This window comes from Chelmon rostratus, chromosome 6 (genome assembly GCF_017976325.1).
Source record: "Chelmon rostratus isolate fCheRos1 chromosome 6, fCheRos1.pri, whole genome shotgun sequence".
In the NCBI taxonomy this organism is placed as follows: domain Eukaryota; kingdom Metazoa; phylum Chordata; class Actinopteri; order Chaetodontiformes; family Chaetodontidae; genus Chelmon; species Chelmon rostratus.
The window spans coordinates 8,165,698-8,181,465 of record NC_055663.1 but is presented as its reverse complement, the minus strand read 5'-3'; the positions used below and the strand labels follow the sequence as shown (position 1 = coordinate 8,181,465).

General features: G+C 44.1%; 2 protein-coding genes across 3 annotated transcripts; one reads left to right on the top strand and one right to left on the bottom strand.

Annotated features, from left to right (window-relative positions):
* Window positions 1-1,316: 1,316 nt before the first annotated feature.
* On the bottom strand, window positions 1,317-4,132 carry acd (ACD shelterin complex subunit and telomerase recruitment factor). Of its 2 annotated transcripts, none has more exons than XM_041939539.1 (2): window positions 3,725-4,132; window positions 1,317-3,473 (listed from the first exon to the last, which is right to left on the bottom strand). In XM_041939539.1, exon 2 carries the CDS (start codon window positions 3,382-3,384, stop codon window positions 1,516-1,518), a length of 1,869 nt encoding a protein of 622 aa, XP_041795473.1. In that variant the 5' UTR covers window positions 3,385-3,473; window positions 3,725-4,132; the 3' UTR covers window positions 1,317-1,515. The 2 variants fall into 2 exon arrangements, with proteins under 2 accessions (XP_041795473.1, XP_041795471.1); XM_041939537.1 differs by having other exon boundaries at window positions 3,728-4,131.
* A 433-nt stretch (window positions 4,133-4,565) lies between these two features.
* Window positions 4,566-15,539, top strand: gan (gigaxonin). The gene is made up of 13 exons (XM_041938743.1): window positions 4,566-4,673; window positions 5,087-5,280; window positions 5,503-5,617; window positions 5,772-6,122; window positions 6,466-6,534; window positions 6,618-6,769; window positions 7,217-7,338; window positions 7,545-7,657; window positions 8,526-8,675; window positions 9,463-9,599; window positions 11,335-11,469; window positions 12,021-12,130; window positions 12,223-15,539. Exons 2-13 carry the CDS (start codon window positions 5,099-5,101, stop codon window positions 12,393-12,395), a joined length of 1,809 nt encoding a protein of 602 aa, XP_041794677.1. The 5' UTR covers window positions 4,566-4,673; window positions 5,087-5,098; the 3' UTR covers window positions 12,396-15,539.
* The last annotated feature ends 229 nt before the right edge of the window (window positions 15,540-15,768 follow it).

The window sequence follows — 15,768 nt, the reverse complement described above, 5'->3', positions numbered from 1 at the left end:
AATATTTTTATATCCATGCTGGTTACACCAGCAGTTTTCACATTTAAACCTCAACTCTGCACTGAACCGCTCCATCATCCTGACTAATGCAACTTCAGATATGTTTGGTATTTGGTGACATCATCTGGTCAAAGAGAAAAATGCTTTACTCTCACAAGTGATTCCCGTAATATTTCTACAGTAAAATGTGTTAAACATTAAAAAATCGTATAGAAATTTGGAGAAATCAACTAACCTCATTTTAGATTATGAATCCTGACTTCTTGTAACTTGAAATAAATACAGCTGAATAAGTATACTGCCGAGTGTTCATGAAGCATGTCCAGTTACAGCGTTTTTCTCTGATGTATATATATGTGTGTGTATACAGTATACACACACATATATATGTATATATTACCATTGGATCAAACGACTGTTTAATGTAACCCACCGAGAATAATCATCCAGTTCCACAGTTGCCCTTAGCTCTCCGGGCTGTTCCAGCATCTTTCAGCTCACTGCTTTGGTTTTGCAGGCCACAGCTATACTGTTTTGGTTCACTGTCATCACTCTCATCAACTTTGTTTCCAGCAGCAGCAGGCAGCTGTTTTCAGTTTTAAAAAAGCTCTGATAAAATCACTGTGCACTACCTGCCCAGCACCAAACAGCAGACAGGCGAAGTTAGCTGGCTGTGTACATAGGCAGCTGTTTGGTAATTAGTTCACCATATCAACTGAATAAGGTTCTACTGTGTCATAAGTGTATATTTGCTGTTAAACCCACAATGCTGCCAAAAATGACTAATGTAGTTTTAATTTAAAAAAAATTCTCAAGTACATGAGAACTACACAAGCCTTCTTTTAATAATCTTTTGCAAGTGTAACATTTCTGAATTCCTCAATTTTTTTTCATCTGTAAAACAGGTTGGAAAAAGGCAAACTTCTTCCATGTGTGGTGCACTTCAGCCTCTTGTGGCCGAAGTGAGTATTACAACAACAAACACTGAAAAATTAGCCTCACAAAATCTTTTTTCACAGTTGGAAAAAAAAAAAACCAAGGAACTCAGAAACATAATCCTGGGAAACCTTCTTTCCACTTGCTGTTAAATCATGAACACAGCAGAGAAAACAATTTAGATCAGACTCAGAAAATGGATATTTTTTTTGTCTCACTTTCCTCTCGGGGCGGCTGTAGTGAACAGCTCATTGAGTTTAACATTACAACACATCAGGATCCAACATTCAACAAATACTTCTTCAAGATGTGGTTGAAAGCTTCAGAAAAAGCTGGTAAGTTATGTTTTTTTTTGACAAAGTATTTTACTTTAGTTGAGAGAGCAAAGCAAATTGTTTTTATTTATTTATTTAAAATGTTTCACAGTGAGCATGTACCAATATATTCTTAAAACATAAACATTTTACTTTTTACCCGTACAATACAAAACAGACTAGACTACACAGTTATGTTACCGTGTCAGAGGAGACTGTAACATCCAACAGGATGAAAACACCTGAAACACTATCAGCTGAACTCTCATCCAACATTCTGAAACTGGCGTGAGGTGACCTCGGCCCTGTCAGATGACGTTCGATTGGAGGTGACGGACGTGTTGTGTGGATCATCCGTCTGCTTCGGAACAACCAGATACTTCACGGCCCAGTGCAGCCAGGACTCAGTTACTCTGAACTGACTGAAATCCTGCAGATTCTGTCCAGACGCTTGGTAAGAGTACGAGAACTGCCTGCCGTCGCTGTGAACGGTGGGGGTCTTTCTCAGCACAGTCCCAACAGTCTGACCCTGTTGGTGACTGCTGCCCTCCTTGGAACTGGAGCCTGCCTGGGTGTCGAAGAGCCAAGATGGAGGACTCCCACTCATCTGAGCTTCCTCCTCTTCCTCGTCCACTGAGTTGGTTTGTGCTTCTGGTGTGGGCTCACTTCTCTTCCTCTTTGCCTTTCTATGAGTTATTCCAGCACTTTCCTCCATGTCCTCCAGAATCTGTCTTTCTTGCTCCAGAACCAGGTTCTGTTGTGCCGTGTCTGGGTGCTGCTCGTCTGTGGCAGGCGACGGGTTTGACTGCCTGGTAAAGAGTTCTGGCGGACTCACAGAAGCTGAAGGTGGAGAGCCGGCAGTTGAGTGTGGCGGTTTCTGGTAGGGCGGGAGGCAGCTGTGCTCTCCTTTGCTGTGCTCTGATGTCGGCTGGGATTCCTTCGAGCTGTCGACGGGAAGTTGCGTGCTGGTTATGATAGCAGCATGGTCAGGTTTGGATTCAGTGGCGGTGGGATTGGACAGGGAGTTAGTTGGTGTTGCTTCTGGGGATGCATCGCAGGATGAGGAGGTGTCATCCGGTGGAGGAAAAATGTCCCAAGGGTTGGATAAAGGTCTAATGCTGCTGTCAATAATCCATGTGATCCTGTCCTCATGTAGCATGGCATCCTCCACAGGAAAAGGTGGGTTTTCATTGGCGTCGCGGTCTCTCTCTAAGACTGCCGGCTCGGCTATGCGCCACTCTACATCATCAACAGAAGGCTGCGTGGTCTCTGAAGATTTGCAGACTCGTAGTAAATCTCCCTTTCTGTCCTCAGAGGCAGCAGTAAGCCCACTTGGCGTCCGGCTTCCAACATTCGATGGTGTTGGCAGCTGCTGAGCATCTTCCTCTGGGATGAGAAGACACTTCACGGGGACACTGAAACATTTCACTCCTTTATATCTGACCCTGTCAGCATCCCAGCCCGTGGCGGCGGATGTGTCTGGATGGGTCGGCAATGAGGTGGAAGCTGAGGTGGAGGGCTGCGGGCTCACGGGGCGGCTGCTCGCCACCATCAGCCTCTCCCTGATGTCCTCCAGAACGGCCTGCAAACAGTCATGCTGCCACTCCCCGAGCAGCTCCGACAGATCAAAGCCACACTGGCTCGCCTGAGAATCCTGCACCTCCTGACCCAGCAGGACCCTCCATGTCTTGCAGATCTTCTGCCTGACTGAGGGCAGTGTCGTGCAGCAAGGGGTGTTGTCTTTAACCGGGCCGGCTGCAGTCGTGGCCAGCTCTCCAACTGATAAGAAGAATCTGCATTTAGTCTGTTCGTGGGCCATGTGAAACTGCAGCTGGTAGTCCTGAATGCACACCGTGGTGTTGACGAGACTGGCGAAGCTCTCGCGGTCCTCCTGCTCCTGGAGATGCTCCCAGGCTGATGCAGTGAGAATGGCGGGGATCTGGAGCAACCCGTCGGACAGGAAGAGCAGCCCCGTGGGGCTCTCAGAGCCCTGAGCCTGGGACTGTGACATCTGACCCACCCCGATGACATGAGCCTTCAGCCGCCCACTGCTGCTGCCGCCCTCCTGCCCGCCATAGCTCAGGATCAGGCTCTCTATCCACGGAGACAGTCTGCTCCGAGCGGGTCGAGGCATGTTTCAAACCGCGTCCCCAGTTAAGTTCCACCGGGCAAACACGTACGATGCTTGGTAGTTCCTCCACCGCCACACCATCACCACGGGAGCTAGAAACGAAACACATAACCTATGAGCCATTATAGAACACGAATTTGTTGGTTTAACGTGACACATTATGGGTGAATAGCGGGAAGGGGGCAACCATTTACGCGTGAAAAACAGGTGAGATGTCAGTAAATGTGCTTAGACTAGCACATTTACTGACATTACCACCAGGGTTTTACAGCACTGTTGCACGATTCCCTCTGAGCTAGCGCAGCATAATAATAGCCTAACCTACACAAATATTCCGCACTACTACCTTGATGTAATCCTGCGGACAATAATATTCCTCTTTGACCAAAGTTATGGCGGCGACAGTTTTTTTCAAGTTACCGAGAGATAACTGCGGACCGAACGAAGACGAGTTTTCCGTCAAATTAAAAGAGCGAAAGTGTGTGCTCTTACGCAGAGTAGTAATTCATATCTATGATTTATATACGGTGAAAATCACATGAGCCAATTCCTTTATTTACGTTGCTAAAAAGTATGCAAGCACTACAAGAGTTGGTCAAGAAGGGTTTTACTCGTACCGGAAATACGGCTTGGTGGTATTCTCATGGGCTTTACGCGGGTAGGTACGTTTTGTGGCCTCGTTCGGCTTCTTTTTCATTCTCACTTGCTACAGTTATTGCGAAATATAGACAATGTACACCACAAGAGGTTCTGTTTTTCTTTGTTGATAAAGACAAGATACATAATCTTGTTCGTGTAACTGGACTAATCTATGTTGCAATAATTACTTATTTACAATTCTGTTAGCACACAGGATGCGCATTAAGTATTTGAACGTTGTTTATCTGTACGCTTTCTGCCTAGCTGATGCTGCGTTCAAGTGGCAGATGAATTCTACCCTCGAAATGGCCGTGATAATAAAAGGCGTGTTCTTAAACAACTTGTTTAACGCTATTAAAGTAATCGGTTGTCTTGGTTTTTATGAGGGCTTTGATCACAAAATGGTTCTTATGTTCATTTATCTGTTTATAGTTAATCTTTCGTTGGATATGTAGAACAGACATTTATATGTTAACATAATATAGTTCGATTTTAACAAGTGATTCCTTATTTACCATATTTCCCTCTGGCCCTGAATGCAGCATAGTACATGTCTTCACGCTCGCATACAAAATTCTGGCACGGAGTGATCCATGTTGTCTTAAATGTAGTTAGGTTAATCCCGAGCACACAAGAAAGAAAAACGTCTTAAGGTAAGACAAAAGAGTAGGCTTGAACTGTTAAAATGAAAAGCATGACAACAAGTTTGATACTGTAAATACAGTGCAGTGCTTGAGCCTACGTTAATGTGTTGCCAGTAATATGTAAAAACAAATTCGACTTACGCTAGCTAAGTTACCTCTTCCACAGCTGAACAGCAAACAACAGCGCAAGCGACATGATAGCGTGTTAGACGTGGAAACTGTTGTTTACCGACGGTTGTTTTGCTGCTAGCCTAGCCCTAAATGTAGCATGTTGTCCAGCAGCTTCCAGCCACTGCCCATTGTGATGTAGCAAATGACTAGATAGGGGAGTAGCCTGCGAACTGATTGTTAACTGTGTGTGTGTGTATGTATATATTCACGTGTTGAGTTGTGTGTTGTGGTGCCTGTGAATTTGTTTAAAGCGAAGCGCAGACATGCCCCTCTCTGAGCGTGATCCCAGCTCGAAGGTCTCGGACCCCCAACACTCCCAGAAGCTGCTCAGGGTCCTTCGCGTCTTCTGGCAGGAGCAAAGTTTCCACGATGCGCTGCTGGTGGTCGACGGAGAGGAGCTCCCCGTCCAGAAAAACATCCTGGCTGCCGCTAGCCCCTACATCAGGTGAGAAAGTTTGGCCGGGGACCACGTGCCCTGGTCTCTGAGTCACTCACAAGATATGAGCGTGCATTTGTTATCTTTCCCTGGTATTTACAAAGCTATGGCAACATGGGTGTGTCCACTTTCACAGTTGCAGTGATACTGCTGAGAGTGCTAAAAGTACAGCTGGTGCGAACTCTTTATTTTCGTGTGTGGTATTCAGCTGTGTTCATGCTTTCCTGTCAGGACCAAGCTGAACTACAATCCTCCAAAGCAAGATGGGTCCACATACAGGATTGAGCTGCAGGGGATCTCCATGGCCATCATGAAGCAGATCCTGGACTACATCTTCAGCGGTGAAGTAAGTGTGGAGGCACTGTTTTTAGGTGCGGCGAGCCCAAGTGTTTTTTCCCTGTCGATCCTAATATATTGTTGCATGTATTCATTTGGCCTGTGTTTCCTCACTGTTCTCTGTCTCACCACCTGCATGTGTGTGTCTGTCCTTTCGCACACAGATCACTTTGAGTGAAGAGACCATCCAGGACATGGTGCAGGCATCTGACCTGCTCCTCATGACAGACCTCAAGTCCCTGTGCTGCCAGTTCTTAGAGAGCTGCATCACCGCGGAGAACTGCATCGGCATCCGGCTCTTCTCTCTGCACTACTGCCTTTACCACGTCCACTTCGCCGCCACTGAGTTCCTGCAGACGCATTTTGCCGATGTGGCGCTCTCTGAGGAATTCAGGGAGCTGCCCCCAGATCGGCTCTGCGAGGTGCTGGCCATGGAGAAGCTGAACGTGGGCAACGAAAAGCACGTGCTGGGGGCTGTGGTGCGATGGTTCGCACATGACCCAGAGGATCGCAGGGTGGGTGACGCTCCCTTTAGGTTCAGTGTGAAGATAAAAGAGGTTATAAAAAATGGAGACCAGCAGCTTTTTTGCTTCTTGCTGACTGAATTTAGAGTTTGTTTTCAGTACATGTTCAGATTGGTTAGTGTTGGTTTCATGATCAGTGTCTGATCTGTGTGCTGGATGTGTAACGTTTAGAAACCTCTTCCTAACTTGTTCACTATATACTTTTTACATTGGTAATATGTCAGTGTTGTGTTTTCAGCTTGTTCCTGTTCCATCTGGTGGCCAAAAATGTGAATGAATTTGTGTCTTCTGTCTGTTCCATGAAGCACAAAGCGAGTCCTATCTTTATTTGCAGGTCCACATGAAGGAAGTGATGTCTGCTGTGTGGCTGCACGGCCTGGACGTCAGCTACCTGAGAGAGCAGGTAGGGAAACCGTAAAGTGTTCTCCAGAGTTAGCTGTATTCTTTCTAGTATTATCAAAGTACAACAACATGGTATCCCACCAGGCCATGGGGGAGCCGCTGATGAGGGAGGTGATCAGAGAGCACTGTCAGGCAGTGCTGGGGCAGGGTCAGCTGCATGGCGAGGATATGCTCGCTGCCTTCAAACCCAGAGGTTACTCCGAGTGTATAGTTGTCGCCGGAGGAGAGGATCGCAAGTGAGTCCCTGTTTATTTTTAATGTTTATATTCTCTTTGGACTTCATATAATTATTTATCACTATCATTACTGTTCAGAATCTAATGATATGCAGTGGAGAGGTTTATTGTCCAATCATGACCCATAAAAGTTTTGGGGAAAACACTCAAGGGCTGAAATTTACAGAATTTGTTTGGCATTGAACTATGTACTTTCAGAGCGGTTTTAGAGCAGATCAGAACTTGCCTTTATTCTAGTTTGTTATGTAATTCTAGTTGCTATGTAGCCAATTTCTGTCCTGTGAATGAGGGCCAACATGGTTTTTCCCTCAGCAACAGAGAAAATAATGGTATTTTAGACGGAAATGTGGTCGCGACCAGAGAAAGAGGTTAAATTAGTGATTAGTTCACCCAGATGACACGGCCCTCTCACATCCTGCCTGGTCTGGTGGTTTTTCTCCTGTACAGAAGCAGGAAGGCGACTGCTGTGACGCGCTGCATGTGTCCACTCTACGACACCAACAGGCAGGGCTGGATCGAGCTGCAGCCAATGAGCGTAGCCCGCCTCGGCCACGGGGTGGTCGCTGCTGGTCAGTGCTGGGCTTCAGCCAGAAAAATACATCCACCACAACCGAAGTGATGCAGAAAACACATCCATGACCCATGTCATTACTTCAATGAATGATTCATTTGTCAGGATTAGTGCTTAAGAGAATTCCTAGTTAGGAGAACAGTGCGACCGGAAGGTCCAGCAAACACGGAAGTCAGTACTAACGCTGTGTTTTCTGTCTGTTAGAGGGTTTCCTGTTTGTGTTGGGCGGAACAGACGAACACAACACAGTCCTGGACAGTGGAGAGAAATATGACCCAGACTCCAACACCTGGAGCCCCATACCGCCAATGCTGCAGGTATACTCACGCCTTCTCTCACAGCACTGTCCCTGAGGTTTCAGAAGCTCCATTAGAAGTATCTAAGCAGTTGAGAGTGATCTTTGCATGAGAATGTCTGTCCCCTTTTTTTCTTATACGTTACCGTGCAGTTCAATCTTTATATCAAATATTATTTTTAAGCATGATTAAAAAAAAGTCCCTCATACTACCCACGTTTCCGCAGCCATGTTACAATGTAGATGCTCTCAAACCTGTTTGTTATGTTACTTCATGACCACTAGATGTCAGTAGTGCTGCAATACTGGTTCAGTTGGCAGAACAGACATTTGACACAGCCCCAGTCAGCTGCTTACATTTCATCAAGACACGTGGTGTCGTTCAAACTATTTGTTGACTTTATATTGTTGAACACTCTAAACATACTTAAATACTAAAATCAGACTTGAATATATTTTGTTAACGTTATGATAGTTAAGAATAGCAGATGTAACCACTACCTAAAAAGCAAATCAAAAACACTGCTGGAGACTAAAAAGCCAACCAAGGAGAGTAAAAGGGGAAGTCAGAAACTCCTCTAAAATATTATTATGTACTTTATGTAGTTTTGTCGTTTTAAGAGGTGATGCGAGACTCGTCAGCCCGAGCTCCTACAGTAGGTCATTTCAAAGATTTGGAACCTCATTGTGTGCATTTTGAAACTGTTGGCAAAGACACGTCTCACAACCCCAGACTGTACGTGGTCAGCAGTGGAGCCTGGTGCCACGCATGTGCTTAAAGTGTGATTTCAATATTTAAAAAATGGAGTATTTGAGCCCAAAGAGCTTGTGTGTAGTTGAATGTGTTGGACCTTGCTGTGGTTTGGTTATCCTGTCCCTGATGCTCGCAGGTTCGCCAGAACTTCGGTGTGGTGGAGCTGGACGGTCTGATCTACGTCCTCGGGGGAGAGAACAAAGAAACGGAGCTGGTCACTGTTGAGGTGTTTGACCCTCACTTCAGTACCTGGAAAATGCAGACCAGTATGACCATGATCCGCAAGGTAGCAAGACGCGTACAAATGTCACAGCACAGTACTAAACTTGATATGCCCACTGTATTGTTAAATGTAATGTTGTAAATCAAATTCTATCCATACTGGAAAATATCACCTAAAATCAATATCACAATTAACTGTCACACTGAACCTCGGCAGCGATTAACAACCAATATTGTATTAAATATGCTTGAGCACAAGATTTTACATCCTCATAGCTGAATCTTATTAATTCTTAACATATTTATATCATAAATGGATCTGAGTGACATCCTCTGGCTTCATTCCATCAGCAGTATGTTTTTTAGGCCATAGTTTGAAATTATATAAACAAAACTTGAGTGACAGACTTGTGCATCAGTGATGTCCTGCTTCAGCTTCAATCCTGTGTTCAGGGGGCACAGGGGAGGCTCTTCACAGCTAACTGAACTCAGCCGCTGGTGAACAAAGCTCAGAGCTCTGCTTGGTTCTTGAGGAGCAATTAAATTTTTGTTAATTGTTGCGGATTCATTTCCAGTCAAGACCCGTCCTCTAAACCTTAATGAAAGGGGACCTGGATAGTTTTGAAAGTGTATCACATCACCAACTTAAAAATCTTTGTCTGGGCAGTGTGAGAGACACACCTAACAATGTGACTAAAATGACCACGTAGAATGGGCCCAAGGCCGTCAATAACCCTTGTCCAAACTTGTCCAAAAATCAGACAGAATTTAGCACCAAGTGATTCATTTTCCACAGAGAACCTCTCCCCACATGCTGTGACTTGTAGAGCCGTGTCTGTCTTCTCCGGCAGGTCGGCTGCTATGCCTCCATGAATAAGAAGATCTATGCCATGGGTGGCGGCTCCTACGGGAAGCTGTTCGACTCTGTCGAATGCTTTGACCCCAAAACCCAACAGTGGACGGGCCTCTGTCCTCTGAAAGAGAGAAGGTAACGCTCTGATGGTGTTAGCCGTTGTGGGCTGGGCGGGACAGAAGAAAGAGGATCTATTATTTGATCAGCTGACGTACGAACAGTTTAAAGTCAACACCAGTTTTCTTCCTCTCGTGTTATCGCCTCTTTTCTGTTCATTGCAGATATTTTTATCACATGATGTACGCGCTTGCTGTATAATACATTTAACTTCAGCCTGTAGTACTTTGTTCTCATTTGTGTTGCACAACAGGAAATGAAACACAGCTCCGTGGTCATTGTTGCGCTCCCAGAATTGTCAGTTTTAGTTTCAGTTTGACCTCCCTCAGATGACACCACAGTCATAATGAGCTATGTTGCTCAAGAAGATGAAGCAGCTATAAGCAGGCAGTTGAGTCACACCGTGTACATTTTGTTAGTCATAGCAGAACCTGTGGTCTTAAAACGTGAAGAAACGTTCAGTCTTTCGGTTTGCGCGTCCCTTGATTGGTTGTCCCATGTATGTATAAGGGACCCTGAGATCCAGCTGAAGTGTGCTCTGACCTGTTAAGGTGGTGTGTGACACCGTGCCTCTGAGAGCTGCTTTTGTGGAGGCGCCGCTTTCAAGCCAAATGTCAACTTGACACAAAACTTCAAGGCGCTTCTTTATAACTTCGCCTCTACTAGTATACAGTTGTTGCTAGAATCAGATCGGCTTTGTCTGTTTCTTGGTTTGGAAAGAATTCATTTAGCTTTTATCTGATCATGTTTGCCTCTGTCACGCTTCCTTATTTTTAGTTAGTTAACAGCATTTGTGTAACCATTCTTTGACACGCTGGCTTTTTCTTGGTCCAAGCAGTGAGTTGAACAGCCCCCCCTTCAAATGTCAACCCAGTAGACTCAGCTATAACATCTCAAAACAGAGAGGTGGGCGATATTACAATATATCTCCTGTTGTATTGCATCATTGAGAGCAATGTGGCAAAGCAGGGTTGCTTTAGATAAGATAAGATATTTATCCCACGCTGGGGAAATTAAATTGTTACAGACAGCAAAGAATAAAAGAGACACAGAAGGATTAATAAAACAATAAAAAAGGATACAGAATAAAAATCAACTATATATATATGTACATTATATACAAACATTATATGGAATTGCATATAGGTCAGATATGGATAATAAATACAGTATATATGACAGTGATTTTTGCTTCAGTGTGATTCAATAATGGCTAATTTAACATAAAAACAGTATTATTCAGACACCAAATGTATCATTTATATTTGTGCCCCAGCAGACAATGATTAAATGATTAAAACTTCTGTTTCAGTTTAGAAGTATTATTCCAGCTTGTTCAGGCATTATTGTGCACTGGACACTGAAACAGGAACCTGTTTTTTTGAGGCTAAACTTCCGGTTTCTTTTACTGCAGTGACTGCTGATTTCTCAGATTTTTATTTAACTGTTGCTCAGGAGTATCTTTGTCTCTTACCGCCCTCTCAGCTGTCAGTCTCCTTCAACCGATGTACAGTTTTGTTCTCTGTGTACGAAACTTAACTTTTTTGCAAACCCTTCACACAAAATAACATTGATTTGTAAAGAAGACTTTCTACAACCTAAAAATCATGAAAATTCAAAAATACATAGTAGTCCTGGAAGCTTTTGTGACGGCCGGGTCCAAACTTTTGAACAATGTTGTATATCCATACAGAAGATGTGATCCGCGTTGCTCTCTCCTGTCTCTTACATTTTCTGTCGTTTTCCTGCTCAGGTTTGGTTCGGTGGCGTGCGGCGTTGGCGAGGAGCTCTACGTGTTCGGCGGAGTTAGAAGCCAAGAGCACGACAACCCCGAGCAACGACACATGATGACCTGCAAGTCTGAGTTCTACCATGATGAGATGAGGAGGTCAGTACGGAAATACTGCTTCTGAAGACGGTTTTATAGAGCTATTATTAAACATTTATTATGTTTATGGTGTTGTCGTGTCCCAGTATGGTTTAAATGCTGAGTTTGAAAGATCTTTCTTGACTTCGGAAACAGCAATTGAGAAAACAATCTCACCTCTAATGATGATCATGAGGATCATTGAGTAGGTTTTGTCAGGTATCCCAAAGTGATTACTTGTTTTGCAGCTATTGACCGAAACACAGTTCTTGGGAGAATGCAGAATGAATTAAATAGTACAAAATATCTTCTATTGCCATTCTTCATAATCAAGTGCTTTTTTTTATATTTCTGTTCATTTGGTGAGGATGCCAAGATATAATTTAAAAAAAGAACAAACTGAGACTGCACACTGAAATCGAACAACCAGCGTACGTTGCTGTCGAAATGAAAACAAGATGTTCAAAACATTCCTATTTCAATAATGTGAAAATCAAGAAGCTCATCTAGAAAATAGTCAGTAAAAATAGTTGTGATTGTTTTTTATTCATGTTGTTGTATGATGGGTGCAGGTGGATGTTCCTGGATGACCAGAACCTGTGTATCCAGACCAGCTCGTCCTTCGTTTACGGTGCTGTGCCCATTGGAGCCAGCATCTATGTGGTGGGAGACCTGGACACAGGTCAGTAACACCACGCTACAACCACACACAGTTCCAATGGGGTTACAGCAACATCAGCATCTGAAACACTGGTGTTTCCTGCATGTACACAGGTACAAGCTTCGACTACATCCGGGAGTTTCGCCGCAGCACCGGGACGTGGCATCGCACCAAGCCCATGTTAGCCAGCGACCTCTCCAAAACAGCCTGCGCCGCCCTGCGCATCGCCAACTGTCGACTGTTCCGCCTTCAGCTGAGCCAGGGCATGTTCCGAATCAGAGTCTGACTCCACGTGTGCACGCTGGCGCTTTCTACCTGCTGCAGGTCTGGGTGTAGGGATTTTATGAGCACTAAAATAATATAGTCGCTAGATGTTGAGAATTGTGATTCTCCGTTCACGGGTCTGTACTCGGGGACCCTTCTCCTGTATGACTTGACGAGACAAAAGCTCATCTAAAACACATTTTTAACATAGGTTTTATGGATTTTTTTTATAATTCTAAATATTTTTTTCTTTTTAACATGGGATTTGATCGGGTTGTGCTTTTTGTTTTAATGGACATTCCTCATTTCTGATGTTTACTGGAGATCTGTGGGTTGGTGAGGGATTTAAACTGACAAATAACTACCACACTGTCGCAAGAGGGAGACGATACTGAGTTTAAAAGTCTGCAACAGCTGCAGTGGGGATCAAGGGAAGAAAATCTTTCAGTTATCTAAATCGTCAGTGGGAAGTGATACTTTGCCGTCAGCCCCTTAGACGCATGATGACGTATTGCAGCAGTCGCAGACACCTTCCCACCTTTCTCTGCTGTTACTGGCCTCCATATAGATTACAATGCCATGCAACCACAACACAAGGCTTTCTGAGTAATGTCCTCTACATGCTGTACAGTAACAATAATCTTATGGATTCACTGCATGTCACGGTAAAACCTGCCTGTCGCACCTGTGTCAGACGATACAGTATCAGTGCTGGGACCTGTCAGACTGCGATGAATGCCTGAAGAATCGTGATGCTACGATGTAAATAGCATATATACTATCTGTGCCACTGTCTAGTTCTGAAATGCAGCAAAGCAAAACAACCAAGCTGTGGGCATAGTGCGGGTACTGTCTTTGTTTTTTATTTGTAGCTTTATTCAAAAAGTGGCACTGACAAAATCACGTCAGCCAGTGTGTTCTGTGTTACGTCATTTTGAGTTCTGGTAGGTGTGTAGACGTGTGTTGTAGCAGCAGTCACATTGTACGTATTTGGTCCCAGATTTTTAAAACTCTGTAGTTTTGATGCAGATTTTTCAGACAGTCCTACCAAGACAAACGTGGCAAAATAGCATTCAGCTGCATCCAAATGACAGAGCCCCCCAGTCGCTGTAGAAATCATGTCTGTTGTCCATCAGATGCAAGGGGGGAAGTCATGTGGGGTTTTTATAGAGCCATAAAGTCTGCAGAGGGAGGAGGACGTCTGACTTCAACATGGGCGACTGTGGGAGACCATTTTCTAGTGACAGTCAACGTTTCTTTTAACCATTTCCCAACATTAACCAAGGAATTATTGTTTTAACCATTACGATGAATAATGAAGCAGTATTTTTAACCTCAACTTTGATCTTTTCCTTGTTTGCACAAGTTGTTTTCGTGCCTAAACTTTAACTATCAGATCAGGAAACGGTTCTGAAGGCACAGACAAATGACGTCGTCCTGCTGGTAAGGGCATCGAATCAGATACGCTTATGTGTTGTTCTGAATGGCGGTCACAAACGACATATATAGTTATTTAATTTAGAGAACTTGTTGGCTGTCTTTGGTTGCCAAAGCTCTAAATTAGCCATCGGTAGGCAATGTTTCACCACATTTTTGTCACCATTGTCACTTTTTTTCTGGACATCTCAAAATCACACAGTGCGTAAGGACCTTTAGTGCCGTAATCGTCGCTGGACACCTCTTGTTCTTTCGGCCTACAGATGCTGTGCAGCGAATGAATCACGGACCGTGTAGAAATCACTAACTGACGTAGTAGATGATCAAAGAAATCACAAACTACTCCCAGAATGCATTGCATTAACTGTACGTTTGCACCTTAGAGCACAAGCGCTTTACTTAGTCAGTTTGCATCTCTGAGCGAGCCGTGTGGGCCCAGCCTGCTCAGAAACAGATGTCGCTGCGAGTGACACTCGAGAGTTGCTGGACGTGTTACTGCCTTCGCGACCTCTGACCTGGCTTTCCACTCAGCACAGTTTTGGCATCCCTTTGACCCCATTTGTTCTGTGTGAGTTACGGCTGCTGCTGCTGCTGCTGCTGCTGCTGCTGTCTGTCCACAGCCCAGGGGCAGCACATACAAAGCAGACACACACACTCAGTGGAGCTCATGTGGTGTTGATACAATCACACCTCTCATAACATCCAGAAGGCAACACACCTCATGCACATCAGAGACGCTTGAGGCCTGGGTGAGGCCTCTCAAACTATGATGAGTGCAAAGCAGTCTTAGAATTAAGTAATCGTGTGATAATCCTGTGACAATTATGTGCGCATGAGTGGAAAAGTGAGAAAGCTGTTGCGTTATAATCAGCTGTAATCAGTGTAGCCTATCACCTCTGTCATAATCGCGTAGGCGAAACAGTTTTTTTAAATATGTAAACACATAATTTACGATCGAAATCGAAAAAAAACCCGCCACCAAAATTCAAAGCACATGATTCTCTAACTCACACTGAGAGAGGCGGCGTCCTGTTGCACCAGCTGAAGCTCAGTTTGATCCTCGTCCTCAGCATTACTTGAACACACACCGAACTACGTAGTTTATAGTAAACTTGCCGCTTTATTTACTTGGCCACCATTTCTACTTAGCCTACGACTTCACTGAGTCACCCGTGATCAGAATGTTGTTGTGGAGCGTGACGTTGAAATGAAAGGATCAGTCTTGCTGCTGCATCACACCCCAGTTGAAACATACATGTCAGATAAACAAACCCTTCTCGTACAGAATATTGACACCAATAAGACACGCCAGCTGAAAAAGGATTTCCTGGAGCTCTTCAAAGCAGCACGACCGGTCTGTTGTATCCTGAATGACAGCATTGTGCCTCATATTTTTGCGTAGACACGTAACATTCCGTAGTGTCTCATCATTTACAGTATATACATGACGTTTCTGAGCTGCTCTCTATCCACAACACTTGTTCTCACTTGTTAACACCTCATGACTGTGTTGTGATACACTGGAACACCCTGTAAGTGGAAATAATAGCCGTCTAAACTGAAAATAGTCTAGCTCTAACCAAAGTCGTGTTGTGAAAGATGGGGAGTGAAACTGCTGTTTCAGTTTGTACTTTTGTAACTGATGCATGCGGAAGTTTTGTAAGATGTTGCCTATGAGTGTCATTCATTTACGTCAAAGGAATTAAAACACCAAAGTGGTCAATGGTAACCCCTTTCCCATTTGTTTTGTTTTTTTTATTATTTATTAAGTGCTGGTATTTATTCTGAGATCCAGACTTTGATCAGTGACTCACACAAAGATATAATTTAGATATAATCTGTTGGGATTTACATTGTATGATGTACAAAAGCCGAGTACCTGCCATTTTTAATGTTTACATAAATACAGACTTTCAAGCATCAAGCAGATGCCTTTCAATTACTTTTGGAGCTTCAGC